General features: G+C 36.9%; 3 protein-coding genes across 7 annotated transcripts in view; 2 read left to right on the top strand and 1 right to left on the bottom strand.

Moving 5' to 3' along the window:
• The window catches only part of egflam (EGF-like, fibronectin type III and laminin G domains), a 37,175-nt gene extending 30,339 nt beyond the window's left edge, over nt 1-6,836 (bottom strand). For 2 of the 3 annotated variants that reach the window (XM_079607103.1, XM_079607102.1), the window contains exons 1-2: nt 6,359-6,832; nt 447-556 (exon numbers count right to left, since the gene is read on the bottom strand). In XM_079607103.1, the coding sequence (XP_079463229.1) occupies nt 447-556; nt 6,359-6,452 (204 nt within the window). In that variant the 5' untranslated portion in view covers nt 6,453-6,832. Of the gene's footprint in view, nt 1-446; nt 557-6,358 lie in introns of all 3 variants that reach the window. The other variant, XM_079607104.1, reaches the window with a different exon arrangement.
• Nucleotides 1-19,400, top strand: part of osmr (oncostatin M receptor) — a 599,178-nt gene that overhangs the window by 144,225 nt on the left and 435,553 nt on the right. The gene's annotated exons all lie outside the window — the stretch shown is intronic.
• gdnfb (glial cell derived neurotrophic factor b) lies at nt 7,029-14,885 on the top strand. 2 transcript variants are annotated; one of them, XM_079607710.1, is made up of 4 exons: nt 7,029-7,052; nt 11,449-11,505; nt 12,219-12,458; nt 14,205-14,885. In XM_079607710.1, the coding sequence occupies exons 3-4, from the start codon at nt 12,245-12,247 to the stop codon at nt 14,624-14,626; spliced, it is 636 nt and encodes a 211-aa protein (XP_079463836.1). In that variant the 5' UTR covers nt 7,029-7,052; nt 11,449-11,505; nt 12,219-12,244; the 3' UTR covers nt 14,627-14,885. The 2 variants fall into 2 exon arrangements, with proteins under 2 accessions (XP_079463836.1, XP_079463835.1); XM_079607709.1 differs by lacking the exon at nt 7,029-7,052 and having other exon boundaries at nt 11,081-11,505.

The raw sequence follows: 19,400 nt of genomic DNA on the forward strand, positions 1-19,400 counted from the left end.
CATTTCTCTCCGATACGGTAAAATATTGAATTAAATTGAATGTGGAGGATTTGAACTGACAAGTTTAAATGCACATAACTAAGACACAAAGACACAATTATGAGTATGTCCCAAAGCTCTTCGTGTGTGAATGAATAAAATATGTGAATAAAAGCCTAAATTCAATCTGTTCATCATATAAAGTGATCGAGTCTCCAGAAAATTTTGACTAAACCACTCAATTCATATATAGATTAGTTTCACAATCTCTTTCTGAACTTATTGAAGCATCAATGGAGGGACAGAAATCTCTCAGATTTCATCAAAACCATCTTCATTTGTGTTCTGAAGATGAACGAAAGTCTTGTGGGTTTGGGTGAACTAACCCTTTAACACTGACATATGATGAACAATCGATACGTTATTGGATCAGCAGTTTTACAGTGTAGCGCTGGACGGGTTTGTACCTTGTATCCAGTGATCGTGCTGACGTGTCTGCGGGGCATCTTCCACCGGACACTGAACGCAGTGCAGTTCACCGTCTCCAGCTGGATGTCCAGCGGTGGACTCAACCTCTCTGAGAGGAACAACAGATCAGAACACAACATACTGCTTTATCATTCATCAGTTCGTACATATCATCATTAAACTAAACAACATGAATCAACATTAGACCAAAAACAGCTAACAGTTACTTTAACAAACAGCTAATAGTTAGTTAATGTAACTCATTCAATGGTGTTGATGAGCGAGGTCAACAAGATAAAAAGGCAACCAGAAGCATATATAAAACAGGCCGACTTTAGATGCATTACAGATGATACGTGTGTGTGTGTGTGTGTGTGTGTGTGTGTGTGCGTGCGTGCGTGCGTGCGTGCGTGTGCGTGCTCTTGTTTATGTGATTTATGAGGACAAAAATTTGTATAATGACGTGTATTACACTGGTATTACAACTTAAACGTGGTTTATGAGGACATTTCCTGAGTCCTCATAATTCAAATAGCTTAAAAAACATAAAAAAACAATGTTTTATCAAAAAATAAAAAAATCAGGGCCCGTATGTATAAAACTTCTAAGAAATGCTCTTAAGAATAGTCTCAAGCTTTGACTTAAGTATCAAAAAATACTTAGTAAAGAGTAGGACTTTTCTAAGAGTAGGAGACTTTTATAAAGCAGCTAAAAGCAACTTTCAGTAAAGTATAAGACTGATTCTTAAAGTGGGACTTAAGTGCTGTGAACTAAGGACTACAATGATGTGAACCCAAAATGGCCGCCCTCAACCTCTGAATCAGCCAATAGTGAGCCTCCAAGGGTGAGGTCACAACAGCATGACACCAATTAAGTAATGTAATTATAATAAAATAATTTAATTAAGACACTGAAACTTTAATATTTAAATATATATATATATTTTAATTGCTTTGCATTGTGCAAAATGATCACAAATTAGTATTGAAGGTAAATTGTCAGATTCACCCTTTATTCAAATAGTATTAAAAATGTGTTAAATATTTTGTAAGCGTATTGTGTAGTTGTGCCTGGAGTCAATTGTTTCTTTGTGATAAGGCTGTCAAACAAAGAAATTATGAACACGTGAATAAACAAGAGAGGACAATGAAATATTAATAAATGACTATATTGCAGACAATGTATGATTTTTTTTCTCCTGTGAGCTTTTTAGTTTTTCTAAAACCTGTAGCTTGCCCTTTTTTGTCACTTAATATTCAACAATAATATTGATCTGCCTGCTGGCTGTATAGATAAATGAACTAAATAGATAACTAATGATTTTTTACATTGGAAATGAAAGCTTTAGCTTAAGTTCTGCCAGGAAGACTAAATTGTCACGTCACTTATTACCTTCTCATCTATCAAATCGTGTTCTAATACTTGTAGTATAAAAGATCGGTCCTTACACACGTCTCAGATGCTGACGCCTACATTCCCCTCCTCCAACCTCCCCACCACCACCTGGATGGTCCCTCCCCATACCACCCTTGGGGGTCCTTCATCTGTCCATACCTCATCCCTCGTCCCTCTCGGGGGTCGGCTGCGCCCCTGCCTTCGTCTTCAGGCAGGAAATGCAGATTCCGTTACCCTCGGATTTCGAGCTATGGGCGGGCCTACGCCAAAGAACCTTATAACACAATACTTGCTTGATGGGCTGTTAATAAATGTATACTTTGTCACGTCATTTTTCCGAGTCTTTCTGGTAGAAATGAATCAACACTGAACTTACTTAAGCAGGACAATGACACTATTTTCTTCTAGAGTTGCTGTACAGCCAAGACTAACTTTGTTACATTATTTTCCTGTAATCTCTGTAAAGCTGCTTTGAAACAATCTGTATTGTAAAAAGCACTGTAGAAATAAAGGTAACTTGAAATAATTTTGTAAGATAAATACCTTCACTAAGTTTAGTGTTTTGTTCTTCTTAACAAAATATAAATATAAAAATATTTTCCTCATAATTTGATGGTTTAAGCAAACTTGTAGGGTCATTTAAAAAAAAAACTTTGCACATCACTTTTGGCCACTTCTGTATATTTGGTGTGGTCAGTGTCACAATAGTGCTATTCCAGAGCCTGCTAACTGTGGACTGAAGGACTCAAGTCATCACAGATGCACTGCTGCATTTTTCCAGTTGCCAAAAATATAATTATTACTTTCATTTCATTGCCATAAAATTTCTTAAAGGCAAGTTACTAAAGAACACCTTGATGATTAAACTTTGTTATCGTTTGATCAACTCATTTAACTACAATACATCATATTTTCATTGAAAAGTGCATGGCCGCGTCCTCTCTGCTACCATCTTGTTACTCCTAACTAGGTTAGGAGACCTCTCCAGCTCTCTTAAATAATTTAGGAGCTGAGACCAAGTCTTAACACTTAGGAACCTTTATGAATCACACTTATTCTTAAGTTTAGGAATAAGAGTAAAATTATGTAGTTCTTAGAATTTTGACAAACTTGAGACTCAAATTTTACTCTGAGTGGCTTTATACATACGGGCCCAGAATGTTTCCTGTGATGGGAAGGTTATCTTCTATATTATCAAATATCTTATTTTGTGTTCAACTTCAACAGAGGAACGAAATCCACCTACCAAACACAAATATTAGGAATATTGCATTTATTGTTTCTACACTGTAAACACGATTTTTCAAAGTTGTAAATAAAACAAATATTACTGAATTACATTTTACAAGAAAATACTATGTTTTTGGTAACACTTTACAATAATCTCTTTAGAAATAAATAAACTGTATTGTAAAGTATTCCCATATTTTCTTTACAGGTTTACTATTACAGTTTTTCTCAAATTTCATGTGTAGTTCAACGTCATTTTACTTGCCGTTTCTTTCTTTACATTTAGGCCTACTAGCATTTCTGTGTGAAAATCTGTAACACTTTACTTAAAGCCTTCATATATAATGCATTTTAAAAGTATTGCAATGCACCTTATAATGCATTGTGTGGTCTCATGAAAAACAGTTATAATACATTATAATACTTACTGTATGTATTCACATTTAGAAAGTATAATGCATTAAAACATACAAACATTGTAACTTTGGCTACAATTATTTATGAAAAAATGTAATGCATTATAATGTATTTTATGAATACCTTTATAATGACTCATACATAAAGGTTTTAAGTAAAGTGGGTAACACTTTATTTTACAGTGTCCTTGTTACACATGTTACATGTACTTACCATAACAGTAAATTAGGCATAATTACATGCAACTAACCCTCAACCAAACCCTAACCTATAGTAAGTACAGTTGCTTAATATTACTCAGTACTTAAAGGAACACGCCGACTTTTTGGGACTTTAGCTTATTCACCGAATCCCCCAGAGTTAGATAAGTCCATACATACCCTTTTCATCTCCGTGCGTGCCGTAACTCTGTCTGACGCACCCACCGCTAGCCTAGCTTAGCACAAAGACTGGAGGTAAATGGCTCCAGCTAGCATACTGCTCCCAATAAGTGACAAAATAACACAATTTTCCTATTTACATGTTGTGATTTGTATAGTCACAGCATGTACAAATAACAAGGTCACATGAGACACAGCCATCTTCTAGCCGTATACATACTGGGAACTATATTCTCAAAAGGCGAAGCACTGCTACTTCTGCAAAAACACCTTAAAATAAAGTGCAACCGTAAAGTGTTACCAAAATAGTTTCTACACCAGATGTTTTTCAGGTTATCGCATGATCCCATCATCAACTCTTCCTGACACATTCATGGAGCCTGCAGTGGTTTCCCAGAAACGCATTATTTATTCCAAACGCATCACTTTCTCCTTTCAGATCATTAACAAGATATTGCTTTCCCTCAAAATAAACACACATCAAGACATTTCACTTAAAAGGTTTGTAGTCATTAGAGAATTCGAGTAATTTGATGTAGTCTGACTAATACGCTCTTTGATGCATGTTTCATGTGATCTTGGCTCTGATATTTCTGTTATGAGTGGCAGGTGTTTGCGGCGCAATTAAAATCCTGCCTTCTGAACAGAAACCATGCAATCTGAACCGAGACTCATCTAAAAACAGACAAACAAAGCATGTTACCGGAGCCCAGTGCAAAATTAAAACATAATGCACTGTGAATGTAGAGAAATGAATGTGAAATAACCATCTCAAAATCACAGAGCCATAATAGATGTAACAAAGCAATTTAGGAAGGATCTCACATAATTATGTTTTTTCCCCATGAAACTTAATACAATATCTGAAAACACTTTACACTGAGATTTATTTGTTAACATTAACATTAATTAACATGAACTAACAACACAAATCCTTCTAAAGCATTTATTAATTCTAGATAATGTCAACTAGTACAAAAAGTTGCATCTGTTAATATTATTTAATGGACCTGAGCTATGAACTAACAATGAACAGTTTTAAGCACTGTAAATTAACTAACAATGAGCAACACATTTATCAAATGTTAACTCATTTTATGCATTTTATGCAGGTATTTTATGCATACTAGAAAATTAATGCAGTGCACAGTATGCTATTTACTGCAGAATAGTGTGATTAGTGTGTCAGCACTCATGCTATTCTGAACACAGCCCATGATTTACAACTAGCAATTGCTAATCAGAAGCAGCTGGTACTATGAAAAGAAAAAAAAATTACATTTGAAACTCATATTTTTATTCTATTGGCAACTTTTAGCAGTACAGATGGACCCAAGTCTACAGACAACTTAAAGCCACAAATTAGTTGATTGATTTAATGGCATCGTTAATTCGAGAGCAACCCAGAAAGATTAAGATATCATTAAGGTATGGATTTTTAGGCAACAGAAAACGAAGTAACAAAATTGGAATTGATGTTTGTGTGACGGTAAGAAAGCCTTCCTCAATGACCAAAAATGTCTCATTTTCATTAACAACTTTGAGTCAATACAAACTAAAGAGAAACGGCTCCAGGCAATGATCTTTTTCAACAGATGATGCGATCAAACTTATAAGAAAATTACATTTACCCAGACCAACTTCTAATAGTTCACTTCTACACTTTCAATCCTTCCACTGTCATGAACCTTTAAGGTCTGAAACGAAACCGACCAAACTTGTCTATACGTGGCGGTAGACTTGAATTAGTTAGTCTTTTAATAAATCAAGACCACCAAATTAAATATCGCTTCCAGTTTCTTGGCTATACCACTAAAAAGCGCATTAAGGTTAAGCATCTCCATATACCCAAGGGTACCAAAGGGACAAGCACCAATTTGAAGCATTTCATCTGAAGTGTCAGTTATCAGACGGCTTGTTTATCTGAAATGACTGATGGTTTTCATTACTCTAAACTGTTGGCTACGGGCATTGGGCATGAGATCGTCCGGAGGGCATGTGGAAGTGCCGTACACAGCGCTGACCCGGCTGTATGACTGCGACCTCAGATGTCTCTGTGACAAATCACCTGTACATCCATCCATCGGAATAACCGAAAAGTTTGTCCTGGGTGATTATACGGGACATAAGCTCCAAAAAGTATCCAGACACCTGATGCATGCTTAAAAATGTGTGAATGTCATTGCATTAGTTAACAAATGGTGTCATTTATTATAAAGAAAACAGGTCTGATGCAAAAAAGTAGAAATAGTTCAAAATGAAGATGTGAACTTGAGAAGAACTTCATTCATACATTCACCGAAAATCAACAAAGCACCAGCTATTTTAAAGACCTTGCGTAAAAAGGGGAAAAAGTTAGTGAAGATATAATGCAATGACATCAGACATGTGTGTCCAAATAGCCTATTTGTTGGGGGTCAGTGTATTGCATAATCAAATAATCACCATTAAAAAAGATTTGAGCAAAAGAACATGAAAATGACCCTCACCTGACTTCCGTGCACTGGACTTTCTTGCGCAAAGAGCGATATTCCACATCCACACCAATGCAAGAGGCGCCATCACTCTCTTTAGGAGGCGCATTTTCAATCCTTTATGATTTTGGAAATACTGATCGCGTCAATTTGATCTTCAAATGCTGTAGTTCCTCATTCTAAACTCCTATAGAGAATAAAACGCGCTGAATGTTCGATGTAGCCTGTTGCAGGTCTTTGTATGCACGCTGAAGCCGGTCTGATGCGATTACTGTCTGCTGGAGATCACACACACACACACACACACACACACACACACACACACACTCCTCGTGTGCGGGCCCTCAGGAGCCCCGACGCGCGCGATCAACTCTGAACAACTTCTACATCCACGGAGCGCCACGACACACACACACACACACACACACCCGACGAGAGTCCGTGAATCACAGGCAGACGCAAAGTTTCTTCTTCTTCCAGAGTGTGTTTGAGCGGAGCGGTGAGGAGAGAAGGCAGGACACTCGGAGTTAAGAGGATAATGGTCTAATCTACACAGATGGAGACTTGAGCTCGCTTCAGGAACTCTGACCAATATAGCAACACGGAGACTGGCCGATACAATACGACACACACTGAAGGATATGGAGGGAAAGTTTCAGCGGTAAAGGTGCAGATGATGAACGGGGATGAACATTAAAGCAACTTTATGGTGGGTAGGCCTATCTATTATTAAAACCACAAGTTTAAACTAAATTAGATAGATAGATAGATAGATAGATAGATAGATAGATAGATAGATAGATAGATAGATAGATAGATAGATAGATAGATAGATAGATAGATAGATAGATAGATAGGCTAGATAGATAGATAGATAGATAGATAGATAGATAGATAGATAGATAGATAGATAGATAGATAGATAGATAGATAGATAGATAGATAAGGGATGGTAAGATTAACCGATTCGCATCGGTGCATCGGCATAAAAGCTCAATGCGATGTATCGATTTAAATAAGTGTGCATGATCGGATACAAGTGGGCATTTGTATCGCAATGCATCGTTTCTAACATAATTATTAGTATGCGCTATAGGCTACTTTTACTATTTAGAAAGTGACCAATCATCGTGACCAATATTTTATTATGTAGCCTAACTGCTGCGCTCGAGCGTCTGGAGCGAGTGATTAATGTTACGTCAATGTAAAGGCGCGTTGACGCGCGTCTGGAGGTCCTGCGGCGCGAGGATATAGCTAGCCTACGCGTTTAGCGCGGCGCGATGGACGCGATTTCGGCTCATTCGCGCGTCCAGTTCGACTAGATTGATTTCTCCTTTCTGAACTGTTGCTCAAGCGCGATCTCTCGTCACCGCTGCTGCAGCTGCGACGTGAATATGACGCATCACAACACTACGGAGACCGAGGCGTGTCCTGACCCTCCTGACCTGAGAGTCACATACCTTTAAACCTTAAAATAGGACATTTAATCTGGTTTACACCAGCCTGTGACTGCCAAATTGAGCCAATAATGGTTTTCATATTGTTTTACTTTTGGATACAGTTATGAAAGACCTGTTTGTGAACGTTTTTATTGTTCATGTTAAATCAGCACCTGCTTTCTGGTCACTGTTAGCCTACCTGCTGAAATCACAATTGCCCGCTGGCAACTTTTTCGTCGGGTCACCCCCCTTTTTTTTGAATATACATGAAAATGCACTTTCCGAACTTAAATGTTTGTAACTCAAGAATGCTTTGGAATACGGATGTAAGATTGGTCTTGTTTTAAAGAAGAAAATTGGCAGATTTTTGTAGAAGTGAAATAAATTAAGAAAGTCTAACAGAAAAAAAGTTATAGAAGTTTGAGTTTATGAAAATAAAATAAAAATTAATTATTCATATTTTATATAAAATATATTTTTTCAAAACCCTGGTGACTCTAAAACTGCACAAAAATCAAAGCCAAAAATCTGAACAAGTTGTGTTTTAAATTTTATGGTGATATCTCAAAAAATGAGCTTTCAGTAAGATTTTGTTTGGGCGCAGTACCACACTTTTTCACTAGTTGACATTACTGCCCATATAAGGGCGCCTGTATTTCCATATATGTTTTTTCTTTATTTCTAAAACATTTTCAGACCTTTTTTTCTAAAATAATTGAACAAATGCTATCTTTTGAACTCTTGTCATGAAAACAAACTGAGGTTTCTACCATTTTTTTCATGATTTTTCATGTTCATCACTATTTCAAAATAAAGGACTGAACATAGGAGTATGAAAATATTATTGTTGCAAATTGATAAATTACAGCTCCTCTGTAATATAATATATTTTGAAAATCAGTCACCAAATATAAAAACTAGAGATTGTAAGCTTTCAAATGATATATGGTTTGTCAATATTAGTTTAGGTTTAGTATAGGATATTACTATTTTAAATATGTAATGAATTTGGGCCCACCGGTGGGCCAGTGACACTTAATTTAATGTTCATCCCTGAGCATCCTTAAATTGTTTAGTTAAATGTGTGAGCTGTTAAAAGTGTAACTAGAGACAGGACAGGAAAATAATGTCTATTTTTATTTAATCTTTTGGTTTTGTGAAAACCAAATAGCCTATTTTGTTTGTGAAAGAGCCATGCGTTAAAAGTCAGGTGGCAACTACTTTAGGATTTGCTGTATGTCTGAACAAAAGAAATACAAGTTAACTATCTACCATATTGAATTGCATAGCAATATATTTTCCTCCATTGCATCATTGAATCGCATCGCGTTGAATCGAATCGAAATCGGATCGCACCGCATCGTAATAGTGAATGGTGAATCGCATTGCATCGCACCGGTAGCTGCTTATCTTTAATGTATCGTATAGGCTATGTATCGAGATGTGTATATCGCATCGGCCTCAGTTATGGAGATGAACTAGATAGATAGATAGATAGATAGATAGATAGATAGATAGATAGATAGATAGATAGATAGATAGATAGATAGATAGATAGATAGATAGATAGATAGATAGATAGATAGATAGATCTACTCTTTTTCCACAGTTGTGAAATCCATGTTTTCTCTTCTCTCCGTCCCTATGAGGAATCTCTTGCTCTATTCTACCGGAAATTGAGGAATTCAGATTCAAAGCAATCATTTCTTTTATTGGATGTTTATGTCAAAAAGGAGAGGGGATAGGGGGGAGGGGATCAATCACCTGCATTGTTTTCCCTGCTAAGATCAATGGAGATCTGAATTAAGTTTGATGATTAACCAGCCTGATTAGTGACAACATTCACTGTGATTACTGCCATTTTAATTTAGTCCACACACACACACACACACACACACACACACACACACACACACACACACACACACACACACACACACACACACACACACACACACACACACACACACACACACACACACACACACACACCTTTAAGACTGCTTCATCACATAAACCCAACACTCTTAAACAGGTATTATATTACATTATTTGATATAATTATAATATAATATAATACATTTTATTATAATATGTTTAACATTATATAGGCCTATATTATAATACTTATGATACAATACATATTATATTGTATTACATTATATACAAAATTACATTTAATTGTTTAAAAAAAATTGTTTGGTAAAATTCATAAAGTGTGTCTTCTTACGGTTACAACAACAGGTGATAAGAAGGCTTATGTAATAACTGTAATGTACAAGTGCTGCACTTCAGACTATTGACCGGAAGAGGGAGTCATATGCTAAAGTGCTGATTCCAAGACATCCGTTTATCAAGTTTCTTGTTGAATATTCACTATTTTTCACAACACTTCCAATTGTACTCAATTATAATGAATCCAGTTAATATAGATATGATATGAAAAAAAATTAAAGAGGCATATCTCATCCTAAGTAATCAAAAGTAGTTTCTAAATAGTGCATCCCTTATTGCATATTTGTTTGTTTTTATTTATTTGTGGGTCAGATGAGGAGCTACGGAGATGGGAGGAACAATTGTCTTTCAATATTTTTGCATTCTCTCACAAATGTTTTTTTTTTTTTTTATCTGTCACCATATCCTGTTAGGGGTCTGACTGGGAATCTGAAAATGAATGGGAATGTTTGCATCGTTTTATTTTGCTATTTTCTTTCTCTTCAAATAAAAACACGTAAAGGACTCTTCTAGCCTGTTGATCTTTTCATAGTGTGATATGTGATGATCCCATTAGAGCACTATATTAATCCAGACAGATTTGGAAATCTGAACATTTCTAAATTCACTGCACTGTAGACTATACACCGGCAGAGGGAGTGTTTGTCATGTATATAATCGCTGATCTCAAACTGGACGTGGAAATCCGTTTATCAACAGGTTATTTGTTGCTATCAAATTATAGCAGACTTCATTGTGAATAGATAGAGGTATTGTATTTTATCCCTTCAGCACGGAATTCATGTGAAACGAGACAATAGATCACTTGAATATAAACAATAAAATAACTAATATGTGAGAAACGACAAACTAAATTATAATAATGCTGCTTTCACGTGCTATCGGACATTTCCTACTTCCCACTTCGGAAGTCGTGATTACGAGATAGTCGCATTACAATTTTGACTTGGAAGGGCGGTCCTGTCCACTTTTCTTTACCTAGGGAACTAGTACGATAATTCCGAAAGCACGTGAAGGCAGCATACATTTAATAATAGAGTTACTGCGTATTTATTATTTTTAGCGATCTTTCCAGCACGTTTAAATAATATCCAGGAGGCGGTTTGCTTTGTCCATGATGTCACTCAGCGTCTTTTGACTGAGCGCGCGAACTGTTCACGCGCACTGCACATCGTCACAGCTGGCGCGGGAAAGAACTGGACTCAGACTGGACCTGAACAATTAAATAATCAATACAATTAAAAACCATAATCTGATTATTGAAGTGGACGTATAGCAACACTAATATATTTTGGTTCATATGTTAAACCGCCGTCAGGAAGAGGCTGATGTAGTTTGTCAGTGATGATCCCTGACTGACAGCAGAAGAACATGAGTCAGCTGAAAGGAAATATAATATGCCGTTTTTATTTTATAAATGTTTTCGGAAAGCACCTTTGGCTCTGTGATCATAAGTGCGAATGGCAGGATACACAGAGCTGAACTCAGGTGAGTGTGTAACCATATATCTTTTTCAATGTTTTTTTTAAAGCATAATTTATCACTTTTTTAAATTTTTAATTGTATTAAACTTAATGTAAATTGTTTTGGGGCTATATAAAAATATTAATAATAATAAAGCTTTATTAAATTAAATTGTTGTTATGTCAAAGTTAATTTGGAAGGTGCTTTTCTATAGTGGCTAACGTTAGTTGTGGATGTTTTTATTTTACTTTAATAATAACAACAACATATAATAACAACATATTAAGTTATATATTTATGATTAGTGTTGTCATCATTAATTATAACACGTTTAATTTACAAAGTGCCTTTTTTCATTTAGTGGCTAGTTGGGTTTGGGGTAATATAATAATAACAATAGCATTATACTATCAGTTTAATGATAATAAAACTAATAATTATTATTATTAGCCTATATGAAATGTAATTCCTAAGGCCCTTTTTCTCAGTAGCTCAAACTTGCTTGACAGAGAAATTAAGTAAATCAATAAAAATAACTGTAACAATCACAAAAATGCAGTCTTAAACTGATATATTAATTTCATGTTTTCAATCCTTTTTTTTTTTCAAAAAAGGTACAAAGTATGTGATATAAATGTGCTAAAAAATACAATACAATAAAGGCTGCAGTTTAAAGTGATTTAAACGGTCTGACTGAACTTCATGCGTGTAATGTGAGTGTGTGCTGCCCGACACAGGCTCTCTGAGCTGAGGAGTGAGTAAGATGAAGATCTGGGCTGTGATGCTGGCGTGTGCACTGATGCTGAGCGGCGTGTCGTCTGTCCCGCTGCTTCTACAAAACCCCAAAAGAGCCGGACACTCTCGCTATTCACAACCACACGCTCAGTGTCCTCAAAGACCGGACCTGCTGAGAAAAGCCAACCAAAATCTGCCTGATGCTCGTACGATCAAACATCCGCAGCCAAGAAGTCACTCAGGTCAGGACAAGCTACTTGATTCTTATTATTAAATAAATAAAAGTCACACGAATACACACAGGTGTGATAAAGCGCGTTTCGGGACACACCTGATACTGTTGTGGTGGTTAAGAAGTTTCAGGTGACCCATTGTACCTGGGCGGGACACTAGACACACACACACACACACACACACACACACACACTACTCTAGTTCTATCAGCTTACAACTCATCTACGTTTAGAAAACCTGTATTTTATCTGGTGCCTGTGGACAAAAGCAGTATTGTTGCTAAAAGCTGTCAGAATAATGCAAACTATATCACATTATGGCTCTTTGATCGCTCTACTCGCACTCTCATGGTTATCAATGCAGGGTACCGTTTCACAAAGCACATCAAAACACTACCGTCTTTACATACTGTCAAAAAGGGTCATATCGTTTATTATTATCAGTCCTTTTTGTTCTTGAGGTCCCCTAACCAAGCAAAATGCATCTCTGTGTTCATTAGTTTATGTTCTGCCTAACATTCCTGTCTAATACGTTATTAGATTAGAACATTTATACATATAAAGTAGACAGTAATGAAAAGTTATTAGCGTGTGTTGCTAGCTGAGCAGAAATACATAATCATGTTTGGCTTGGTCCCCTCAAAGTAGCGTTGGATTTTCTCCTCAGCGTAAAGGTTTAGAGGCCAATCTATCATAGTTTTCCATGTTCGTAGAGTTAGTTTGAGGAGTAAATATAGGTTATAATCTGTGTGTTTACACAGCCTTTTTAAAAATGGCTGTTGTTGGTGTTGCGCGTGCGTTCGGCCAATCAGCGATCACTAACGTCACGAATAGTTCCAATAGAGAGTCTAAGTCCCGCCCCTCCGCTTCCGGCTCATGGTCAATGGCGAGAGACAACTTATCTTTTTATTCCGTCTGAACTGTGCCCTGAATTACACACATGTTGTTTGTCACTTTAAAAGATAATTAAGTCAAGAAAGTCACAGTTTGTCATAAAACAGAAGAGTAACGTTTAGTTTTATGTGAAAATCGCTCAATGAACTACATCTCTCGTCTCGCACTATACGTCACCGTTGCTCGTGTGTGTGCAGTCTGGTACAACACACTCCGGCATCACGGCGTAACGTTACGATTATAACGTAAGACTATAGAAAACATGACAGACGTTAGCTTCAGTAAAGTTAGCTTCAGTAAAGTTAGCTTCATTCATTGAGAGAAAAGGTATGACGTCACATGTGCGCCTTTTCGGTATGTAGTCTTTGTAATTACGTATTTTCACAGTCTTATACCTCCACAGTTTTACATCAAACTGCGAATTTCTTGACTTTAAAATGTATCTTTTAAATTGACAAACATCATATGTGTAATTCAGGGCACAATTCAAACGAGATCAAAATATTTGTTGTCTCTCGCCATTGACTACCATACAATATTTTTCCGAAATAAGGTCCCATGGTGGTCCACCGGAAGGGGAGGGACTTAGGCTCTATATATTCTTGGTTTAAACCCTACTCTGGTAGGGTTTAAACTCCAAATGTCTTTGTTCCTTTCAAATATCTTGGATTATTTCCAATCTTACAGGGGCATTTAAACGACATAATTTTCATGATATGACCCTTTCCAAAGCATTCATATACACAAAGAGCATAATCTGTCCACATAAAACTTCCAAACTGCTTAAATTTTAGCCTATTGCTTTAAAATCAGATATATCTGTAGTGTAAAAGTGGGAACATCTCTTTCCTCTGTCCTCAGACAGCTTTCCCACTCCCGACTCAGCCTTCATCCACAGATTCAGGAGATCTCTGAAACGGAGAGGTTTCCTCCGTAACAAGATGGACAAAAAGAGGCCGAGTCGTGACGAGAGAGAGAAAGGAAAAGGAAGAGCGTGTGCGCTAAGACAAGTCCAGCTGAAAGTGTCAGATCTGGGTTTGGGCTACCGGAGTCAGGAGGAGATGATATTCAGCTACTGCAGCGGCGTGTGTGTAAACTCGCTCACAAACTACGACAAAATCCTCACCAGCCTCGCCGGCGGTGCTAAGAACATTCTGCACAGCGCCCCTCCCACCGCCTGCTGTCGGCCTGTCCAATACGACGACGACCTGTCCTTTCTGGACGACAACCTGATATACCACACCATGGAGAGGCACTCGGCACGGAGATGTGGCTGTGTCTAAGCAGCTGTGGGAGACAATGACACAAGACTGGAAAATCAATAGAGGCAATTTCAGGTTATTACGTGTGTGAGCATGACTTGCTTGAGGGAATCATCATGATTGCGTTTCTCTGAGAAGATACAGGAGAGGGAATTTCAAGAATGGTGTTATAATACACACACAGCATGGTCTCCTCAACAGGGTTTTTAAACGGGACACAGGATATTTTGTGTGCTGCGTGTTTTTAAAGGTTCTTATGGTGTCTTTTCTTGTGATTAAAAGGTGGATAACTCGTACGAATTTGTACAATGTGTCTAAACCCACGTGACGGGTAGGTTTAGGGGCGGGGTCAGGGATAGGTCATTCGTACGAATTCATACGAATTTGGCAACTCGTAAAATATGAACGATTGAGGTCGTATGAATTGGTACGAATTAGCCACTTCGTAAAATTCGTACGAATTGCCGTGAGATCGGGTTGGTCTTTTTGACCTTTAACCTCCACTAATGTGGAGAATTTGAATTTTCTCTGATTATGTTCAATGTTAAAAACAGAACCCAACTGAATTATTTGATAATTCATTCATCTCTATTTATATATATATATATATATTTAAATACCTATTTATATGTTTTTCCCCCTAGTTATTTTTTCACTGTTATTCATTCTGTTTAATAAAAAAATAAAATAAAAAGTTCTCATCTTTACGTTGTTTCACAGTTTTCAGTCAGACTTCAGGCCGTTTGCATAAACTTTAAGCAGAAAAGTTAGTCATCAATGTTTTTTCTTTAAGACTGTTCAAAAGTTTTTTGAGTCAGTTACATAAAAACATAGATTGGTCTCATTTGATACCGAAAACAAGTAAGACTGATTACCCCTTGACTCAATGAAGAGCTTGGGTTTGTGGAGGAAAGATGTAAAAATAGAGTGATGATGGAAATGATTAAGAAAGAGACTGAAACCAGAGATATGGGGAGCGTGTTCGTGACTTGATCTCACGTTTCGGCCGCCACACTCACATGTGTCATCACACACCACATCATTAATACACCCGCCTACAAGAAACATCCTTGTTAATGCCATTACCTCAACATGACAAACACAGGCCCAGGTCAAGAGTAACATTAGTAATCAGTCATTAGCTGCTGTAAATCTGTAATGCGAGCACTAGACAGAGACAAACAGGAGAGGGAGGCAGAATAATATATAGAGCGTAAATGTTGGGTTCTGGAAGTAAAAATACGCTTTGACTGAGAAATAGATTTTTATGATATGAAACTAGAACAGATCTACCATGAGCTCTGAGGTTAAGTGATGGTATATGCTTCTGATATGTCACAAGACAAGTTTCAAGATCCACAAAAAAACATTTAAAGGGCACCTATTATGACATTTAAAATGTTCCTAATGTTGTTTAGGGAGTCCCCAACAACAGTTTTACGTGCATGCAATGTCAAAAAACACTTTTGTTTTCGTATAATATGCATTTATTTTTACCTGATTTGCTCACCGACTCCCAAATGATTCGTTCAACGACTCGTTTTTCCAAACCCCTCCTTTGCGCGACGCTAATCTGCGATTGGTCAGATGACCCAGCAGTGTTTACAGAGATAATACTTATTGTTTAACACGGAGTACAATGATGCTTTTATCAATTAAATCGTGTTATAATAGTCCACTGCTTTAGTTTGTAGTAAAAAAATAAAAATAAGATAAAGAATTTAATGTTATGTTAGCGAGCATAGCCCAGAGTTCATATTGTAAAAGCACAATCAGTCTTTGTTTGCATTAGCCCGATGCATAAACATAACGTTTTTACAAAAAAAAAATGCAGTTACGTTACTGCGAGGTATTATTCTATTATTTAAGACAACTCCGAAAACAACGACAAACACTTCACTCAATTGCCATTGAAGACCTAGAAGCTAAACGGTGCTTACACAACAAACAAAATAATAATTAAGCATGCTACATAAAACATAAAAGCAACAATTATTAATAACACTTACAGGTTGTGATACGGAGGAGGAAGCTGATGCAAATACACTTAGAAATTAACCTTCCTTCAATATCAGTCGGCTCGCGAATCCAAGTTTGATTGCATTTAAAAAGCAATCGTCTTCAAAATGGCACGAACAAAGCACAAGGCTCGGACTATACTTCTGTGGTATAGTTATATGAATTGTAGCCACTTAGTCTTCAAATGCTCCTCCTTGGGCAGATGAAAAAAGTTGTCTTTTGAGTCTCACTTCAGAACACAGCGTCTCGTCGCCATGTTATTTTCCCTGCTGGCCTTGGAGCGCAATAAGTGGGCGTGTCGTATTCAAATAACTTGACAAGTTGACGTCATCTAGTCAGAGAAAAAGCTTCGGTCTTCTAACGATTCATAAAAATGACTCCGAGTCGACTCTTACTTTTGAAAGACAATAACTTTATATACGGTGCACTTTCATATTTCAAACTTTGCAGGATGTTTTTGTTTACTTAGATCTATGTTACACACTACATGAAAGGTAAATTTCAAAATTCCATAATAGGTGCCCTTTAAAAGTTTGGGGTCAGTAAGATTTTTTAAAAATATTTTGATATTAGTCTTTACGCTCACTATCGCTGCATTTATTTGATCAAAAATACAATAAAAAAGTAATATTGTGAAATATTACTTAAAATTTTAATATTTTAAATGTTATTTATTCCTGTGATCAAAGATGAATTTTCAGCATCATTACTCCAGTCTTCAGTGTCACATGATCCTTCAGAAATCAGTCTAAATGATGATTTGCTGCTCAAGAAACATTTCTGATTAAAGGGGTCATGACATGAGAAACCAAATTTGCCTTGATCTTTTAGTATATAATATAAGATTGATCTTTTAGTCCTGCAAGTTTAATAGCTTAAGACGTCCTCCCCATTATAAACGAATCATTTATTTAATCAAGCTCTAAATACAGCTCGTTCTGGATCCATGGTAAGAAGTGACGTCACGGTACGAAGTGACGTACCAGCGTTTGCATATGACCGCCTCCAGGCACAAGACAGTTACGCTTTAAGCGCAAGACAACTACGCTCATTTCGTATCATTGTCGCGCGCCTCAACAAGTGTTCAGTCGACGGACAGCGAGTGGGTCTGTGTACAGGGAAATTGCGATGCCACACAGATGTGCTGTTCCTGACTGTGGACAAACAACATCTTTGAATACGCTGCGAAAGATCCAGTCGTCAGGGGAAAATGGATGCACTTTATTTTTTGCGGACGTCTCAGTCACGGCAGTGTTAGTTTAAGCGTTTGTTCTGTACATTTGAAGGATGACTGTTTTGAGAACAAATCCCAATATGATGCTGGCTTTGCCAGAAAACTGTTGCTCAAAAATAAGTCCGTGCCGACTATTCTGGGCTCAACAACGACGACGCAAACTGTAAGTAATGTGTTTAAAACTTTAAACTACTTTTTAAATACGCTGAATCCGCACAGGTTCTGGCTGGGGGCGTTAATAATTGATGCATAGGCACTGACGTTAGCCAATCATAACAGTGGGCGTTAACACTGAACTCTTAAAGGGGAAACACCCCCAAAACAGACTGTTTGAATCAGAGGATGAGAAACAGGGTGGGAAAAGGTCATAAATCACTACATTTTAAAAGTAAAAAAAAAAAAAAAACTATAGTAATACTATATTTGCACCTAAGGGAACATAATAATAAAAATAAAAAAAACATGTCATGACCCCTTTAATATCATCAACAGTAAAAACTGTTGTGCTGCTTCATATTTTTGTGGAAACCGTGATAAAAAAAAAATCTGGATTCTTTGATGAACAGTAAGTTTAACAGAACAGGATTTATTTGAAAAATAAGTTTGATGGCTGAAGACTGACAAAGTGCTTTTCTAGAGAGGCAACAGGACAAAGTGCTTATTTCTCTCATGTGGGTAGGCTACTTGTGTTTTTTTTCATCTTTTTTTTTTCTTGGTTAAAGCTCATTGTGATACTTGAGACCGTTTTCATGGTTAAAATGCGGAATGAGTCTGGCATGAGTTCTCGGTTCCTCTCTTTTCCTCCAAGTCCGAAATGTATCTGCATGTCAAACCAGACTTTGTTTACGAGTCTTTCAGGTGTGCTGGGATTTTGATCACGGCCGTTTCTTCTCATTGTCAGTCTCTTTACGACTCCAGCGAAAACATTATTTGATGAGGTGAATTCGCTGTCTCTCATTAAACACCAGGACAAACTCAAAGTTGGATCATTCAGATATCTGTTCTCCCACGTAGATTTTGAAGCTTCTGACGGTCCCGTAGAACTAAAGTCACGGAGAAGTGCGTTAAGTTCCGTCTTGGTGGCAAGTCTGCTACTCTTCTCATCACACCAGAAACATTTCACTGTGACTGCCCAATTTTTTCAGAAGTCTCTCCAAATATTTCCTCAAAGCACTCATCTAGCCTACTGATATGCCATCTTAGTTAATCAAAATGTAGCCTACTTTAGATTATTATTTTTTAACATGTTGCGAACGGTTTGGGTGATGCTGTAGTCGTCGTGCTTTATCGTGAAAAAACACAGCTATTGACCAATCAGAATCCAGGACTGGAACTAACCGTTGTATTATTCACAATATGATCGTTTTTACTGTTTTTTTTTTTATCAAATAAATGCAGCTTTGGTGAGCATAAGTGACTTCTTTCAAAAATATTTGAAAATCTAAATTATTCAAAACTTTTGACCGGTAGTGCATACATGTAGCTAGCCTATTTTATAGACACATTTTTAACATTGCAAGTTTAAAAATGTACTTATTTTGA

This window comes from Phoxinus phoxinus (genome assembly GCF_949152265.1).
Source record: "Phoxinus phoxinus genome assembly, chromosome: 3".
Classification (NCBI taxonomy): domain Eukaryota; kingdom Metazoa; phylum Chordata; class Actinopteri; order Cypriniformes; family Leuciscidae; genus Phoxinus; species Phoxinus phoxinus.